This window comes from Rhinatrema bivittatum, chromosome 2, assembly GCF_901001135.1.
Source record: "Rhinatrema bivittatum chromosome 2, aRhiBiv1.1, whole genome shotgun sequence".
NCBI classification, from domain to species: domain Eukaryota; kingdom Metazoa; phylum Chordata; class Amphibia; order Gymnophiona; family Rhinatrematidae; genus Rhinatrema; species Rhinatrema bivittatum.
In genome coordinates, this window is record NC_042616.1 from 5,803,990 (window position 1) to 5,823,130 (window position 19,141).

The 19,141-nt window shown below is 44.7% G+C and overlaps 1 protein-coding gene across 1 annotated transcript in view; it reads left to right on the plus strand.

Annotated features, from left to right (window-relative positions):
* The window catches only part of LOC115083446 (zinc finger protein 585A-like), a 76,242-nt gene extending 66,914 nt beyond the window's left edge, over positions 1-9,328 (plus strand). Inside the window, exon 4 of the mRNA XM_029587264.1 lies at positions 5,295-9,328. Coding sequence (XP_029443124.1) covers positions 5,295-6,134 — 840 coding nt within the window. The 3' untranslated portion in view covers positions 6,135-9,328. The remainder of the gene's footprint in view (positions 1-5,294) is intronic.
* The last annotated feature ends 9,813 nt before the right edge of the window (positions 9,329-19,141 follow it).

A 19,141-nucleotide genomic window follows, 5' to 3' on the forward strand; every position in this document is an offset into this window, starting at 1 on the left:
TGCTGCAGCACACTGAACTGACGATTTCAATGTGTTATCCACTATGACGCCTAGATCTCTTTCTTGGGTTGTAGCACCTAATATGTAACCTAACATTGTGTAACTATAGCATGGGTTATTTTTCCCTATATGCATCACCTTGCACTTATCCACATTAAATTTCATCTGCCATTTTGCTGCCCAATTTTCCAATCTCACAAGATCTTCCTGTAATGTATCACAATCTGCTTGTGATTTAACTACTCTGAATAATTTTGTATTATCTGCAAATTTGATTATCTCACTTGTCGTATTTCTTTCCAGATCATGTATAAATATATTGAAAAGTAAGGGTCCCAATACAGATCCCTGAGGCACTCCACTGTCCACTCCCTTCCACTGAGAAAATTGTCCATTTAATCCTACTCCCTGTTTCCTGTCTTTTAGCCAGTTTGTAATCCACGAAAGGACATCGCCACCTATCCCATGAATTTTTACTTTTCCTAGAAGCCTCTCATGAGGAACTTTGTCAAACGCCTTCTGAAAATCCAAGTATACTACATCTACTGATTCACCTTTATCCACATGTTTATTAACTCCTTCAAAAAAATGAAGCAGATTTGTGAGGCTAAGACTTCCCTTGGGTAAAGCCATGCTGACTTTGTTCCATTAAACCATGTCTTTCTATATGTTCTGTGATTCTGACGTTTAGAACACTTTCCACTATTTTTCCTGGCACTGAAGTCAGGCTAACCGGTCTGTAGTTTCCCGGATCGCCTCTGGAGCCCTTTTTAAATATTGGGGTTACATTAGCTATCCTCCAGTCTTCAGGTACAATGGAAGATTTTAATGATAGGTTACAAATTTTTACTAATAGGTCTGAAATTTCATTTTTTAGCTCCTTCAGAACTCTGGGGTGTATACCATCCGGTCCAGGTGATTTACTACTTTTCAGTTTGTCAGTCATGTCTACCACATCTTCTAGGTTCACCGTGATTTGGTTCAGTCCATCTGAATCATTGCCCATGAAAACCTTCTCCAGTACGGGTACCTCCCCGCTGAAGCAAAGCAATCATTTAATCTTTCCGCAATGGCCTTATCTTCTCTAAGTGCCCCTATAACTCCTCGATCATCTAACGGTCCAACTTACTCCCTCACAGGCTTTCTGATTCGGATAGATTTTAAAAAGTTTTTACTGTGAGTTTTTGCCTCTATGGCCAACTTATTTTCAAATTCTCTCTTAGCCTGTCTTATCAATGTCTTACATTTAACTTGCCAACGTTTATGCATTATCCTATTTTCTTCTGTTGGAACCTTCTTCCAATTTTTGAATGAAGATCTTTTGGCTAAAATAGACTCTTTCACCTCCCCTTTTAACCATGCCGGTAATTGTTTTGCCTTCTTTCCACCTTTCTTAATGTATGGAATACATCTGGACTGTGCTTCTAGGATGGTATTTTTTAACAATGACCATGCCTCTTGCACACTTTTTACTTTTGTAGCTGCTCCTTTCAGTTTTTTTCTTACAATTTTTCTCATTTTATCAAAGTTTCCCTTTTGAAAGTTTAGCACGAGAGCCTTGGATTTGCTTACTGTCTCCCTTCCAGTCATTAATTCAAATTTGATCATATTATGATCACTATTGCCAAGCGGCCCCACCACCATTACCTCTCTCACCAAATCCTGTGCTCCACTGAGAATTAGATCTAAAATTGCTCCCTCTCTCATCGGTTCCTGAACCAATTGCTCCATAAAGCTATCATTCATTCCATCCAGGAACATTATCTCTCTAGCGTGTCCCGATGATACATTTACCCAGTCTATATTGGGGTAATTGAAGTCTCCCATTATTACCGCACTACCAATTTGGTTAGCTTCCCTAATTTCTCTTAGCATTTCACTGTCCGTCTCACCATCTTGACCAGGTGGACGGTAGTATACTCCTATCACTATAGTCTTCCCCAATACACAAGGGATTTCTATCCATAGAGATTCAATTTTGTATTTAGTCTCATGCAGGATGTTTATCCTGTTGGACTCTATGCCATCCCGAACATAAAGCACCACACCTTCTCCCGGGTGCTCCTCTCTGTCATTGCGATATAATTTGTACCCCGGTATAGCACTGTCCCATTGGTTATCCTCTTTCCACCATGTCTCTGAGATGCCAGTTAAGTCTATGTCATCATTTACTGCTATACATTCTAATTCTCCCATCTTATTTCTTAGACTTCTGATATTAGCATACAAACATTTCAAAGTTTGTTTTTTGTTTGTATTTTTATTCTGCTTTTTAATTGATAGGGATAAGTTAGAATTTTTTAGCTCAGGTGAGTTTTTAGTTACAGGCACTTGGACTATTTTTCTAATTATTGGAACCTCACTGTCGGGATGCCCTAATTCTAATGCATCATTAGTATCCTTTGAAGATACCTCTCTCCGAACCATGTGCTGCTGAGCGAATGTCGGCTTTCCCCTTTGTTCTAGTTTAAAAGCTGCTCTATCTCCTTTTTAAAGGTTAGCTCCAGCAGTCTGGTTCCACCCTGGTTAAGGTGGAGCCCATCCCTTCGGAAGAGATTCCCCCTTCCCCAAAAGGTTCCCCAGTTCCTAACAAAACTGAATCCCTCTTCCTTGCACCATCGTCTCATCCATGCATTGAGACTCCAGAGCTCTGCCTGCCTCTGGTGATCTGCGCGTGGAACAGGGAGCATTTCAGAGAATGCTACCCTGGAGGTTCTGGATTTAAGCTTTCTACCTAAGAGCCTAAATTTGGCTTCCAGAACCTCCCTCCCACATTTTCCTATGTCGTTGGTGCCCACATGTACCACGACAGCCGGCTCCTCCCCAGCACTGTCTAAAATCCTATCCAGGTGATGCGTGAAGTCTGCCACCTTCGCACCAGGTAGGCAAGTTACCAGATGATCCTCATGCCCACCAGCCACCCAGCTATCTACATTCCTAATAATCGAATCACCAACTATGACGGCCGACCTAACCCTTCCCTCCTGGGCAGTAGGCCTTGGGGAGATATCCTCGGTGCGAAAGGATAATGCATCACCTGGAGAGCAGGTCCTTGCTATAGGATCCTTTCCTGCTGCACCAGGTTGATGTTCTCCAATCATGAGACTTTCTTCCTCCAAGGCAGCACCAGGGCTGCCAGTCTGAAGTTGGGACTTGACTACTATGTCCCTGAAGGTCTCATCTATATACCTCTCTGTCTGCCTCAGCTCCTCCAGGTCTGCCACTCTATCCTCCAGAGATCGGACTCGTTCTCTGAGAGCCAGGAGCTCTTTGCATCGCATGCACATGTACAACTTCTCACCGGTGGGTAAAAAATCATACATGTGACACTCGATGCAAAAGACTGGGAAGCCCCCCTCTTGCTGCTGGACTGCTGCCTTCATCTCAATTTTGTTCAGTTCCTAGTTAAGTTTTAGGTTGCTATGGGAGTAGGAATGTATCAAATTAACGTCCTTTAAATGTATTAGTGAATTCACTATGTCTAGTAGTGGCCTACAAGGGACTGATCAAACTCTCAATAAAGTTTTTGTTGGTTTTTTGTTTTTTTTTGTGAAAGTGGCACCTGCCTATAAATTAAAGGATGAGCTAGGGGTGGGTGGGTTGGGAAATAAGAATATAAGAACATGCCATACTGGGTCAGACCAAGAGTTCATCAAGCCCAGCATCCTGTTTCCAAAAGTGGCCAATCCAGGCCATAAAAACCTGGCAAGTACCTGGCAAGCACCTGCAAGTTCCCAAAAACTAAGTCTATTCCATGTTACAAACAGTCTAACTTCAGTTAGTCAGCCAGAGTGACTCACTGCTCTCTTGATTAATAAATATTGGTACCTAATCAAACCAAATCACACTACCTCAACACCTTTCCAAGGTGATTAACCGAACTGAACTTTTCAACCTTTTTACTTAGGTATACACTGCTCCTAGCTTATTTCTAGCTTCTGGCTACTTTTCTTTTAAATACAAACAGTTCTGCTTACTAGCTGCCTTACAGACTTTTAAAAATAAACACACTAACTACTGTTTACTAGCTGCCTTACTGACTGACTATTTAAAAATACAAACAGTCTAACTTGTTTATTCGCTGCCTTACTGACTATTAAAAGGATAAACACACTAAATAATATTCCCAAATAGTTAACTTTGTCCCAATACTTTAAAAAAAGACAGTGTCCCAAGCAAAAACTTACTGATTCCTTTCAGCCACCAGCAAGGTGATCCTCTCCTCTCAGTGCTCCCACTCGAATGTGGATTACTGAGCTCTTCCCTTGCAATATATATTGTGCTTCTAAGGTAAATTAATGCAAAACAATCCCTTTGGAGATTTACACTACAGTTAGTTGTCCTGAGTGACTCACTGCTGTTCTGATTAACAAACAATGGTACCTATTCAAATCAAACACACTGCAGGTAGTTGCCCTGATTCACTCACTGCTGTTCGGATTAACAAACAAACAATGGTACCTATTCAAATCAAACACACAACCTTAACACTTCAGTTAGTCAGCCAGAGTGACTCACTGCTCTCTTGATTAACAAATGTTGGTACCTAATCAAACCAAATCACGGTCCCTCAACACCTTTCCAAAGTGAGTAACTGAACTGAACATTTCAACCTTTTAACTTAGGTATACACTGCTCCTAGCTTATTTCTAGCTTCTGGCTACTTTTTTTTTTTAATACCTTTTCTGATTTCAGTGGGAAGTTAGAGATTACCAGTGATAAGTCAGCAATTTCATTTTACAGACCCCTGCAACTCTCTACTGTCCTCTCTATGCCAGGCAAAACTTTCTGTGTGTTTTGTATAACTGTAAATAAAGATTGGATATTAGCTGAATGAAAGTTTGTGTGCCAGTAAGTTAGCTGATAAAGCCCACCAGTAAAAAAAAAACCTCTTAATCAAATGACATTGTCAAAGCTTATATCTATTTAATTCAAATATTTATAACTCACCCATCCACAGTTCTGGGCAGATAACAATAGTTAGAAATTTTCTATCAAGTCTGTTGCATGCAGTGAAGCTTATGGCTTTACCTGGGCTAAATGTTCCTGTCCATGGTACTAACCCAAGTTTTCTTTACCACATTTTAGGGGGTACACAGGAAAATAAGAAAGAGGAAGGGCCTGTGCAAGTGATGCCAGCACCGCTGGTCCTGAAACGCGTGGTGCCAGTGAAAGACAAGCTGGATCCCTTCTACCACAGGACGCATGTTGGAGAGCGTCCTCCGCACATGTGCAGTTACTGTGGGAAAAGCTTCCAGAAGACGTCCTACCTCCGGACCCACCAAAGGATACACACGGGCGAGAAGCCGTTCCAATGTGCCGAATGCGGGAAGACCTTCACTTTCCGCCTGCAGCTGGTGAGACATGGGCGGAGCCACACGGGGGAGACCCCATTTGCCTGCATGGAGTGTGGGAAAAGCTTCAGTGGAAAGCAGAATCTGAAGGTGCACATGAGGATCCACACCGGCGAGAGGCCGTACACGTGCACAGAGTGCGCAAAAAGCTACATCCACAAGACCAACCTCATTGCGCACCAGAGGATCCACACCGGGGTGAAGCCCTTCCCCTGCACCGAATGTGGGAGAGGTTTTGGGCAGAAGTCTGACCTTATGAGGCACCAGCGAATTCACACAGGGGCACTGCCCTTCCCCTGCACCGAATGTGGGAGAGGTTTTGGGCAGAAGTCGGACCTCGTGAAACACCAAAGAATCCATGCTAGGGATGGCAAAAATAAAACCAGTGGAGCGATGGTTGCCCACCGAGAGAGAGCACCTTTAAAGCATCAGAAAATCCCACCAGGGGAGAAACCATTCTCTTGTGTGGAGTGTGGGCGGGAGTTTGTTAAGAAGTCCAACCTCGTGCTGCACCAGAGAATTCATGCTGGGGTTGGGAAGTGTTTGTGCAGTACGTGTGGTAAAAGGTTTAATCGGGAGGCAGATCTCGTTAAACATCAGAAGGCCCATTCAGAGGTTACCCCAGCAGATAATGGTGGCTCCAGGGGAGAGGCAAAGACAGTTGTGGCGCTGTTGGACTCTCAGAGTGACTGTTACACGAGCCTCCATGAAAATCTTCTACTATCTACGACATTCCTACAGAATCTCCTCACCTCCACCAGTACCTTTCAGTATGAATAGGAGGAGGGTAGAAACTCGCTCCTGGCATAGGCCGCGAGACCCTTTAAGAACATAAGAAACGCCATGAATGGTCCATAAAGGTCATTATCTTGTCTCTGACAGTAGACAATCCAATCCACTTGGAAGCAGCACCCAAGAGATCCTAATGGAACGATCCATTCCCTGTGGCTTATTGCCAGTTTCCGGCATTTAAGAGATCGTGGCTTAGTGCATAGCTGTTAATGGACGTGTCCTGCAGATAATTGTCCAGACGTTTAATAATCCAGCTACAACAGCCTTGACCACATCTACCGACAACAAATTCCACAGCTTATCTGTGTGCCAACCAAAAAATATATTTTCTTAGGTTTATTATAAATAACTTGCCAGTTGATTTAATGGAATGTTCCCAGTCATGTGAAGGAGTAAATAACCGTTGCCTATTTACTCGTTCCACATCACTCATGATTTTATGAACTTCTGTTGTCTGTTCTCCAATCCTCGCGGAACTTTCTTCATACCCTGCATCCCTTCTGTCGCCTTTCTCTGTGTATACCGTGTTTTGAGATGGGGCAGCCAGAACTGCACACAGTATTCGAGGAGCAGTCGCAGCATGGATTGATACAGAGGCATTATCGTATTATTAATTTTGTTCTCCATGGATTTAGAATAATTCCTAACCTTGTTTGCTTTTTTGACCGCTGGTGCACACGGAGCTGAGGATTGCAGTGGATTATCCACACCTTTAATTCCTTTTCCCCGAGCACTGTCAAAGCCGTTTATATGGGTAAATAGCGATTTCGGCAGATGAACCAGCTGAAACCACTGATGTGCGAGCTTTCAGACTTTGCACTTAGGCAGGGAGTTTGAAAGTTGCCCCCAAACAACATCGGTCCAAGTGCAGATCCTGGGGCCTGCAACTATTAAACTCACTTTAATGGGAAAACTGAACATTTACTCCTCCGTTACCCATCCACAGTAGGACACTTTCTCCTGTCTCATTGCTTTTTAGTTTCCTGAGGAGTCCCTCATACGAAGTAATTTATGAAATCCAGATATGCAAGCTCACCATCATCCACATGCCTATTTCCACCCTCCAAGTAGTAAGGCAGAACTTTCTTTTGCTAAATGTCTAAAAAATGGAAATGAAGAAAAGGGGGTAACCTGTGTTAACTAGGGGAACCTACATAGAGCACCAGTTACCTCCCTTAATAGAAACATGGGGGTAACCTGCACAGAGCGGCAGTTATCTCCCTTAACAGAAAGCATGGGGGTAACCTGCACAGAGCACCAGGTACCTCCCTTAACAGAAACATGGGGGTAACCTGCATGGAGCGGCAGTTACTACCCCTTAACATGAGGTATGGGGGTAACCTGCATAGAGCAACAGTTACTACCCTAAGCAACTTGCTGGGCAGACTGGATGCCCTAATTGGCTGTCTGTCTTTCTGCTATTATTTACTATATTTCTATGTTAAATCTTTGCTGGTTCTTCCCCATTAAGTCATGTTTATCTATAGTATATGACCAGACTTCTGTCCTTAACCATTAGTGCCAGCATTTTGCCTGACATGGAACATCTGGCTCCTTAGTCCGTAGCTTCCAAACTCACCCCTACAATATGTAAAACCTCTTACATTGGCTATCCTCTAGTGTTCAGGTACAGTGATAGATTTTAACTATATGTTACAGACTACCAGTAGCAGGTCTGCAGTTTCATATTTGAGTACCTTCAGAACTCTGGGGGCGAATACCATCTGGTCCTGGTAATTTACTACTATTTACTTAATTTATCAGATTGCTCTGCCACTTCTTTCAGACTCACAGTGATTTATTTCATTTTCTCTGAATCATCACCTACAAACAATGGTTCAAGCATGGGTCTCTTCTTAATATCCTCTGCAATGAAGACTGAACCAAAGAATGTATTTACTTTTTCTGCCTTGGCCTTATCCCTTTTATCTAATGGTTCAATTGGCTCCCGCATAGGTGTCTTGCCTCTTTGGTAAATCTCTCAAATTATTTCTTCGCTTATCTTATTAATGTTTTACTTCTAATTTGCCATTGCTTATGCTCTTTCTTATTTTCCTTATGAGGTCCTGCATTCCATCTTTTAAAGGATGCCATTTTGGGTTTAGTAGACTGTTTCCCAGCTCCATTTAGTTATGCTGATGAATGATTGGTATTCTTTCTATCTTTTTTGTCCTATGGAATACATTTTATCTGGACTTCAAAATGGTATTTTTAAATCTCTATATCTCATGCAGACTTTTCGGGGGGTTTTTTTTTTTAATAATTTTATTTTGTAATGTTTTTAAAGTTAAATGCTACTGCAGGAGTTTTATTTATCATTTTCCGTCTGGTAATTATGTCAGATTTGATTGCATTGTGATCACTATTGCTAAGCGTCTCCACCATCGTTACCTCCTGCACCAGGTCCTCCGAGCGACTGAGAACTGCATTTAAAGCAGCTCTTTCTCTTGTTGGCTCCAGGGCCAGGTGATGATTGTAGGTGATGATTTTAGATGATGATTATATGGTATTCTAGAAACTTTGCCTGTCGAGAATGCATGCAGGGAACATTCATTCAATCGATATTAGGCTGACTGAAATGTCCCATTATTATTGTGTTTATGCTTTTAGTAGCCTGTCTAGTCAGTCTCACCCTTTTCTGATCATGGGGGACAATAGTAAAGCTGCCCTAATATACTCTTCCCCATCCCTCGCAGAATTTCTGTCTAGAGAGCCTATTTCCTGCTGAAATGTAATTGTACTTGACTCTGTGCCATTCTTGACGGATGGTGCCACACATCTGTCCCGTCAATATATTTTCCTCCCATTGGTAATCCTCTTTCCACCAGATATCAGAGATGCTGATCATGTCTATATCTTCATTTAGATTCATACACTTTAATTGCATGATTTTATTTTATTAGATTTTGAGAATTTGCATATAGACGCCCAAAGCAATTACTTTGATTCATATTCACAACCTTTTTCCCTTCTCAATCTTCCATACATGGCCTCTGTGGCACTGCACAGCCGTTCACGCACTACTCAATATTAGTATGGTTTCCTGACTGCCGGTGAATGGGGGACATGTTGGGAAGATATTGAGGCTTAGGAATAGCTAAAGCAATTTTGGTTCTTGCTTATTTTTCAAATTGTCAAAATTCTTTTCATTTATTCTGAACAATAAAATTTTCTGGTGCTTTCTTGGCGTTTGCTTACATGGTGATAGAAGAGAGAAGCCTGCTTGGTGAGGGTGGAGGGAGATTTTCATGGTTATTAATGAACACAGGTTTCCGTGGAGCATCTCGGACTTCCTGTGTTTCCTACGCACATTTCTGCCCTCATAGGAACCTTCTGGAATCTGTGCATATGCAAGCTTTTGGCCAACTTTCATTGTGTGCACATGACAGAGGGGAGGGGTGGCAGGAAAAAGGAATATGGATTTAGAGACCAACCAACATGAGCCCCTACTTTTACAGTGTAGGGTACTGATGCATAGATATAAGGGGAAAAACACAGGACTGCTTCTACGGCCAAGTCCATGAGCAAAGCACGTCAAGCAGCAGTGTCTGAATTTTCAAGAAAGCTCATCACCCAGTAAAAATGTTGCTAGCAGTACATTTTTTTATAGGTTATCATAAGGCTTGGGAATAACTGCACGGAGCAGCAGTTGCTACCCTTAAGAGACACATGAGGATAACCTGCATGGAGCAGCAGTTACTACTATAAGAAGCTTGCTGGGCAGACTGGATGAACGGTTTGGTCCTTTTCTGCCATCATTACTATGTTACTATGTTTATAGCAGGACTAGTCCCTGGGTCATCATGCCTTACTGGTAAATATAACATCTGAGCTCTTTCTGCCTCTGCACCAGTCTATGCTGGAAAAATGTCCTCATTGTAAATAAATGGATGTATGAGGAATCTAGATATGGAAAACAGCAGCTGGTAGGCAGATGCAAGTAAAGAGAGAGAGGATACAGTCGTTGAGGAAATTTGTCGACAGTGCACTACAGCTTCTATCGGAAAGAATTCATGCAGTGAATATGTGCACTATTCCTCATCTCGCTGTGCCTTCCACGATGGGAAGAAGGTGCGAGCTCCAGTAGGTGTGGGTTTCACCAGCAGTTGGTGTTTGTTTATAAAGCTATATTATGGTTTAGACTCAACAAAGGACTTCCTCTACTGGCATCCTTGCTCTTTGTATCCCCATCTCCTGCTGTAGCAGAGAGACGGAAGAGGTCTATGGTCCATTGAGTCTGTCCCTCCTGCTGTAAAAGAGTAACGCAAACGAGATAAACTCAGGGGTAACATTACAAAACATTTCTTCACGGAAAGGTTGGTGGATGCACAAAATAGCTTGTAAGTAATATAAATAATCTCAAAGGAAAAGCAGAAATCAACAGACAGTAAACTGGGCAAACAAGATCTTCCACTCCTTATCTGCTGTCAAATTTTGTGTTCTTGTAACACCGAGAGAAAAGGGAGCTAAGATCCATCACATATCTCCCTCCACCTCGATGCAGAGTGGTGTACGTAAAATATTAACAAATAAAATAAAAGGAGCTTAGGAGCCATTGGGACTTTCCTCCCACTGATAACATGTAAAAGGCGTTTATAGCCCATCATCTCCCTGCCGGCCACTGCAACACAGAGCGAAAGGGGTTTCTAGTTCATTTTCTTTCTCCCTCTTAACACAGAGATGGATGGGGCTTATGGTACGTTAAAGAACTCCCTCCCACAGTAACGCGCACACAGAGAGAAGATGGGTGTCTGCCCACAATAACTTCAGTCTTATAACGCAAGGCCACAAATGCAACAGAAATGGCTCATTTGAAGTCCAAATATATTTTCACTTATGCAATGCAACACTGAGGGATGATCTTTGGCAATCAAGTAATGTATAGACTCTTGAAACATTCATCATCGATGTTTGACAGGGAAACCATCTTGCAACTTCCAGATTCTGTTCCAAGGTCTCTAGTCATATGCTGGTTGCTTTGCCACATCTGTCTGTAAGGAGATACAGAATGAGGGGGCAGTGTTGGCCAACAATTCCATAAGCTGACTGAAACTGAGTGGATTGCAAATAAGCATCCATCAATGTATACCACCATACTGTACAGGGGGGTAAAGAGGTTGTACAGTTCTGGGCTTCTGGAAAAGATCACTACCTGCCTTTCACATTCAGATCAGCACACTAAGGGAAATCATACAATCCAGATCTCTGCTTCATCTCCTATTAAGAAAACAGCAGAAGACTCATTCTTTCCAAATTTCCCCACATGCAACATAGTCCCATATAAGTAGGACTTTCCCAATATCCCGCTGCGATTGGTGGAGCGTGCTGCTGTTAGGATTTTGTTAAGATCAGCTAGTACGTGAACCCTGGGCCGAAATGAGAGGTGGTACTGCCCACAGGGACGAGACCCATGAGCCTCACTGTTGGGAGGCTAGGCCTCCGCTGACCTCAGATAAAGAAGCAGTATAGAATCTTTATTAAAGAGATAGAAGCACTACTCGCGGAGCAGGGAGTGCCAGAGAGGAGGTCTCACAGACCCCGAGACCCAGGGTCGGTGGAATGGGAAATACCCAGAGGGAATATCTCCGTAGCGTTGGTAATGATCCATGAAGCGGGTACACTGGAAAGGTCTATAGAGCTGGTAGTGGCCCGCGAAGCGGGGTACACCGAAGAGGTCTTTAGCAGAGATGGTAGTGGCTCGCGGAGTGGGATACACCAAATATTGTCCTCAGTAGAGATGGTAATGACCCTCAGAGCGAGGTATGCTGGTGAGGTCCTCTGTAGAGATGATGGAGGTCCGCAGAGCAGGGTGCACCAGCAAGGCCCTTGGTAGATATGGTAATGGCCTGCAGAGTGGGGTACACTGGTGAGGGTCCTCGGTAGAGTTGGTAGTGGTTCGCAAGGCGAGGTGCGCCAGTGAGGTCCTTGATAGAGTGGTAAAGGCCCGCAGAGCTGGTACCTCTGAAGGGATCCTCCGTAGAGATGGTAGTGGTCCGCATAGATGACTATGGCCCATTTGCATTGGTTCCACCTCCTCAATGTTAGGTGTAGGGATAACCTGATTAGCGGACGTTGGGCGAACACAAGGGGCACTAGAAGCCACTCTCTTGGTTTCTCTGATCTCTTGGGAATGTGTAGACGACGATCTATGCGACCAGCAAGATCTATAAGGGAGTCCAAGGCCTCAGGGAGCTCTCGTGCTGCCAACTAGATCTTCAAGGAATATGGCTCGCAGGCAGTCTAGATCTCAGTGTAAGTCTGACGAGAGAGTCCGAAACTCGATGACGTAATCAGTCAGTGATCTGGAACCTTGCTGCAAATGCAAGAGTGTAGATCCGGAGATGGCCTTTCGCCCCGGGTATGCTGGTGAGGTCCTCTGTAGAGATGATGGCGGTCCGCAGAGCGATGTGCACCAGCAAGGCTCTTGGTAGAGATGGTACTGGCCCGCAGAGTGGGGTACACTGGTGAGGGTCCTTGGTAAGCTGGTAGTGGTTCGCAAGGTGAGGTGCGCCAGTGAGGTCCTCGATAGAGTGGTAAGGACCCGCAGAGCGGGTACCTCCGAAGGGCTCCTCCAGAGAGATGTTAGAGGTCTGCAGCGTGAGGTACACCAGGGAGGCAATTGGTAGAGCAGAAAATGGTCCGCAGGGCGGAGTATTCACGAAAAGCAGTGTTGGTTCCAGGGAAGCCCCAGGGAACGGGGCAGGCAGAGTCCCAGGCGTCAGGCCCTCCGAGGAGTGGATAGCCAGAATGAGAGAGAGTGCCCCCGAGAAGCGGATACTGGAGAAGTCCATGCCGGAAGCAGGAACTGGAACTTAGAGTCCTCAGGAAGTGAGGTGGAATTAGCAAGGATGGATCTCTTTGCCAAGTTGTCCTTAGGCAGGGCCAGCTGGTTTAAATATCCGAGGAGAATGATGTCATCTGGAGGGGACACCCCCGAAGTTCCTGCCATGATGTGGATAAGACTGGGCGCCTAGAGGGACCCGATGGGAAGATGGCGGTCGGTGGCGTCCATGCCGGCCCGGGAGGCCTGGGAGCGGTAGGCAGGTCGGCGGCAGCTAATGGAGGCTGCCAATCTACCCCAAGGAGTCAGGGAAGCACAGAAGGAGGTGAGCAATAGTGGTCGCAGCCGTCTGCGATCGATAGGCATAACAGCTGCAAAGAAAATGTTTAAATAAAAGAATAAAGAAATCATATCCAAGCTGGAAAATTGCTGGATCTTTTCAAGGACAGACTTTGTTAAGATGGAAAAGTGCATCAAAGAGGCATTAACTATATGGGTTAAGCTAAGGGACGTAGAGGAGCAGTGGGCAAAATAAAAAGGAAATATTGTAAGGGTGACAACAAATGTTTCTCTCAGGAAAGTAAATAAAGGCAAGAGGAAAAAGACACCACTGTCGTTTCCTAAAGAAACGACTGAAAAGGCAAGGGGAAAAAAAGGTTTAGTAATTATAAAGTATAGGAGATCTCAGAAAGAGGAAGACAGGAAACAATATCTGGAAAAGCAAAGAGAATCTGGGAAAGCAGTCAGGAGAACAAGGCAGATTAAGTAAAAACGGGGACAAAATCGTTTTAGATTTTATTTATTTAAAAAGTTTTTTATAACCCACTTCTTCCATACTATGTTCAGTGTAGAATACAAAACAACAAACAAAAGGACTCTTATGTATGGAATAATAATTTTCCAATGCCGTCAATATTATTCACAAAGAATACAAACAAACACTTAAAATTACATAGCGCAGTAATAAAAATTAAAACAAAGCAAAAAAACGCACATAAGAGATAACAATCAAAGAGCATCACAATATTGCCTCTGCAAATCACCGAGCCTTTACCTGTTTCTGGAATATTTTTCTCTGTCTCTTGCCATGGAAAACCGATAGCGAAAAGTTCCAAATAGTTAGCGCAAAGTAAGGAAAAGGCAGGTGGATTTGTCACCTGCAACTTACGGTTCCGCGCTGAAGACAAGGCCAGCAAGTTAGAATCAGAAGCTCACCGAGGAGTCCCTGCAATTTGTTAGCAAAAGAGCCAGGGGTTTCGGCAGGTAAAGGTTTGTGCACACTTATACTCCATTTAATGGGAGGCCAGACGTAACGGGGGGGGGGAGGGGGGCTATGTGATCCCAACAACCTACACCAGGCAATGAACGGGCTGCTGCATGGTTGGATTGGTTGCAGTGCCCTGGAATCTGTCAAGTACATTTTCAAAAGCCCGCGCGCCCAAACACCGGGGTTCACGCGCGTGGCCGGGGCTTGCACTCGCTGCGCATAAACCCCGGTACACGCCGAAGTGTCCGGCCTCTCCAAAAGGGGCGGGCCGGGACAGCGTGCACCAGCAGCCGGCCGGTGCACGCAGATTACCTCTGCTCCAGAGGAGCGGTTAGTGCTAAAATAAAAAATTTGGGGTTAGATTAGGTTTTGGGGGCTCCGGGAGGAGAAGGGAAGAGGTGAAAGGTTAGCTGGGGGGGGGGAAACCGGGGGAGGCCCGATTGCATCGCCTTGCGTATTTAGCAAAAATTCCCCCACCCCCGCCATCTGCACATGCACGTGCCGGCGCGCAAGTTATAAAATTGACGTGTCCGTGTGCGCGCGCCGGGAACCGCATGCACGTGGATGGCCGTGCGCTGCTTTTAAAATCGACCCCTTTATTTGGAAGTCCCCTGTATTTTTACTGTTTCACTTATCTAGTTGGTTGTACAACATCGACTCTAAGACTGTTCTAAACAAATCTCCTGACAATATTCACTTCAAAGGCTTTAATAAGTCAGGCTTACAGAAGGAGGATTTTACAACTTTTTTAATCTGTGTCCTTAATGTCAATTCAAAATCCAGCATAGTCCCCGGGGTTTTGGATTTTACCAGCCTCTTGGATCTGCAGGCCTGCATATTCCAAGTTGGGCAAGCCCTCCAAAGCCAATTGCTCACCTACCCACAAAAGGGGAGTTATTTTACGACATTAAGCACTGATTTGTTCTCCCTGAGCCAAACATAAACAGCATCCATGCATTGCTAAACAAACCCCACATCAAGCGACACAGCACTCCATGCCAGCTGGAAATGTAAACCTGGATGTCGTCTGCATAAATCAAAGACTTGAAACGGTATTCAAGCAGTCGACAATAAAGCCCATTGAAGAGCTGCACCAGACTCAACCGGCATCCAATCTGAGCGCGCGTCTCCTGGTGCACAGGCCGCTCGCTACCTGACAGGAAAGAGCGAAACCAACCCTCCTGATCCAATTTCTGCAAGCTGGGATAACAACACTTCGTGATCCCTGGTACTGAAAGACGCAGTGACATCGGGCTGAACCGACATACCACGCCACGCGCATTCCATCCAACTCCCAGAAAAGAAAATCTAGCAAGGATAATATTAAAGTTTCTGTGCCGTGATGCTTTCAGAAACCATATTGTTCTTTATCCAGCACTACGTTATCCTCTATAAACTCATCCGGCTGTCTGAGCACACATTTCTCCAGAATTTAGCCCAACTGGGGGAGATTTGAGATTGGGAGATAATTTGAAATTTAGTCCAAAGGTAAGGACGCGTCTGTCTCTCTAGGCCTAAGTTGTTGCAGAAGAAACCCCTCACCAGAGGCTGCCGGTGAGAGGAATTACAATCTTTTTCTGATACAGAAAATACAACTTTACCTGGTGAATTTCGTCCCTGTAGCGCCAGCCCTGATGTCAGTGGGAGCGCCGGAAGAACTGAATAAAGGGCGATTTCCTGCGGCGTTTCAGTAGAGGCTGCCGGCGAGAGGAATTACAATCTTTTTCTGATTCAGAAAATACAGCTTTACCTGGTGAATTTCGTCCCTGTAGCACCAGCCCTGACATCAGTGGGAGCGCCGGAAGAACTGAATAAAGGGCAATTTCCTGCAGCGCGTCGCTGCCGCCGGCGCATCGCCAAGGGGCGTGCGCGACTTTGTCTGACTTAGTCTGAATTAGGCTTACTTATAGTAATTTTCTAATTCTCTCTCACCATTTAAAGGATCTGCGACATAGTTTGTCAAAAGTTGATAACATTGTTGAAATGCCTGCAAAGAGGAAGGGAAAGATCAGGGTGTTTCCCTCAGTGTCCACATCTTCTACCCTAACTCAGCTCGAGATCAACAAATTTTTGACACAGCTGGAAAATCGAGGAGCTGAGGACTCTGTTGGAGCCACACAAAATGGAGATTTGGGTGGCTCCCAGGAAGAAGTGTCCCTCAGTCCAGACAACCGTCCACCCCCAGTACAACATAGCATGGACGATGGAATGGTTTTGTTGTCACCCAAAGGAGTAGTTGCAGCAGAACTGGAGGGTCCATCAGTTCATAAAGCTGGAGAACTATCACTGCAGCAACCACCTCTGGTGGGACAGGTAACACTGGAAAAGATATTGGAAGCGGTTAACAGCTTGAGTTTGGTAATGGCTAGATTGGAAGGGAAGATCAACAATGTGACATCTGATTTCCAAGGACAATTATCTAATGTTCAGACTCAGAATAATCAGATTATACAAAAAACGAATGAAAATGAAAGGAATATATTGTCCTTACAGAAAGTCAATGTCTCTCTAATTAAAGATCAGATCGCTAGCTCTAGACGACTTGAATTTTGGAGAATCGTGTGTGACACCTAAATATAAGAATGGTAAATTTTCCTCAGGTTCTGGGCGAGATTTCATATATTTCTCTAAAAAGATATTTTAGAGAAGTATTATTATATAAGGAGGAAGACATTCCTTCAATTAATTCTTGTTATTTCCTTTCTCAAAAGTCCCAAGTCCCTGTGAATTTAACAAATTTCTTAGAAGACTCAAATTTAGATGTCGTATATCGAAATACACTAAGGGGTAGATTTTCAAAGGGATACGCGCGTACCCCCCCCGAAAACTACCCCAACCCCCCCCCCCTGCGCGCGCCGAGCCTATTTTGCATAGGCTCGGCGGCGCGCGCAAGGCCCGGGACGCGCGTAAGTCCGGGCTTGCATGGAGGGGCGTGTCGGGGGGCGTGGTTCAGGCCCAGGGGTGTTCCGGGGGTGTGACAGCAGCCCCTGGACCAGCCCCCGGACCGGAACATGGAGCGCGGCAGCCGGCCTGGCGCGCGCAAAGTTACGCCTGCTGGAAGCAGGCGTAACTTTCGGGATAGAGGTAGGGGGGAGGTTTAGATAGGGCCGGGGGGGGGGGGGGTAGGTAGGGGAAGGGAGAGGAAGGTGGGGGGAGGGCGAAGGAAAGTTCCCTCTGAGGCCGCTCCGTCCCTCAACAGGACCTGGGAGCACCGGGGAAAGAACAGGAGGAAGATTCTCTCCAGGTTCCGAAAACGTGGGCCTGACCGCCGGGGGATCCAAGATGGCCTCCGTTCCCGTGGTTACCACGCCGGGACGGCACACGCGGCCAGAAGTGCTGGGAGCTGCAGGGGAAGGAGAACAACCATCCCTCCTTCGTTTGGCCGGCACCGGGAGGTCCGAAGGACCCTCCCCCCAGAAATACATGCTGCACCCAAACTGTGGTGATTCAGCCGCCCTGGAGTTGACCTGCACACACGACAAGTCACCCCCTCACCATCGCGCTGCCGACAGCCCGAGGAAATGTAAATGAAGAATATTAGAAAAAACCGCAAACGCCAAGAAAAAAACGCCGAAACCGCACCGGGGGAGAGAGAGCCGGCCCAAGCTGTTGTCCCTCCCTGTTCCTGCAAACTCCGTTTCTCTTTTTTTTTTTTTTTTTTAAACAACTTTACTGCTCTAAAAGCAGCCTCACTGAAAAGTTCCCCCTCCTGTTACCAAAGAGAGCTGTCCAGCTCAATTCAGGAAGATAATTAAAACAGGAGGGGAACATGAGGGACACAAATTTAGGGAGCCCACATGTGACAGCGAAGGATCAAGACCACCGGATGTGTGCCTCACGGTGACTCGGGGAGTGGGCGTACAAAAGGGTCACCGACCCCCAGCCTCCCCGCCTCAACCAAACAGGGTAGGTGTCCCTCATGAGCAACCCCGACCCCTGGGGGGAAGGCTCAAATGAGAATCCAAAAGAAAAAACACCAATAAAAAAAAGACCAAAAAAAAATACTGGACCAAAACTGCAGGTTTAAGCATCAGTCACCCACTGCTGGAGACAGAGAAATACTGTAACATGTATTCAAACATTAAAAAACAAAAACTCTATAACCCTGGACAAAAGAATTGTCTCAACCGGACCTTAACTTCTATAAGATCTTCGTTATGTACTGCAGCAATGATTACCTTTTCTTTTATTCTATGCAATATTCAATCTGTGCGAAAAAAAAAGTTCCTATCCTACGGGATCTTATCAGTGTAAACAAACCTGATTTTTTCTTAATCACAGAATCTTGGTTAACTAACTCTGATATAGTTACAGTAAATAACCTAACTCCCACAGGATAGACTACCATATCAGAACCCAGAGCAAACCGCAGGGGTGGAGGTCTATTAGCTATCATCAAATCCTCCCTGAAACCAGTAAAAAAACAGATAGTGTTCTCTGGCTCCTTTGAAATATTATTGATCTCTACTACAATATTAAATATAGGAATCATTTACTGCCTACCTGGATGACTCAATTCAGAGCTCTCCAACTTTTTAGAAACCATTGCTACACTTCTGATAGATTTAAATAAAACTATATTACTTGGCGATTTCAACTTACACATTTCCAGCCCCTCTGTAATTACAAACTCTTTTCTCGACTCTATGACTGGCCTTGGGTGGGAACAACTTATCAAGACCCCCACTCACATAAAAGGTCAAAAACTAGACCTAGTATTCTTCAATCCTCTTCTTCACTTCCCAAATTGGAATAACATTAAAGTCGCCCCCTTTCCTTGGTCAGACCATTACAGAATTCATTTTTCTTTTAATATAGATAACAACACACACACATCTATAAATAAACAACCGATAATATATAAAAGGAAATTCATTAATATAGACTCATTCGTAGAGACAGTTACACCCAACCTGCCCACTACCACATTATCCAATATAGACGACA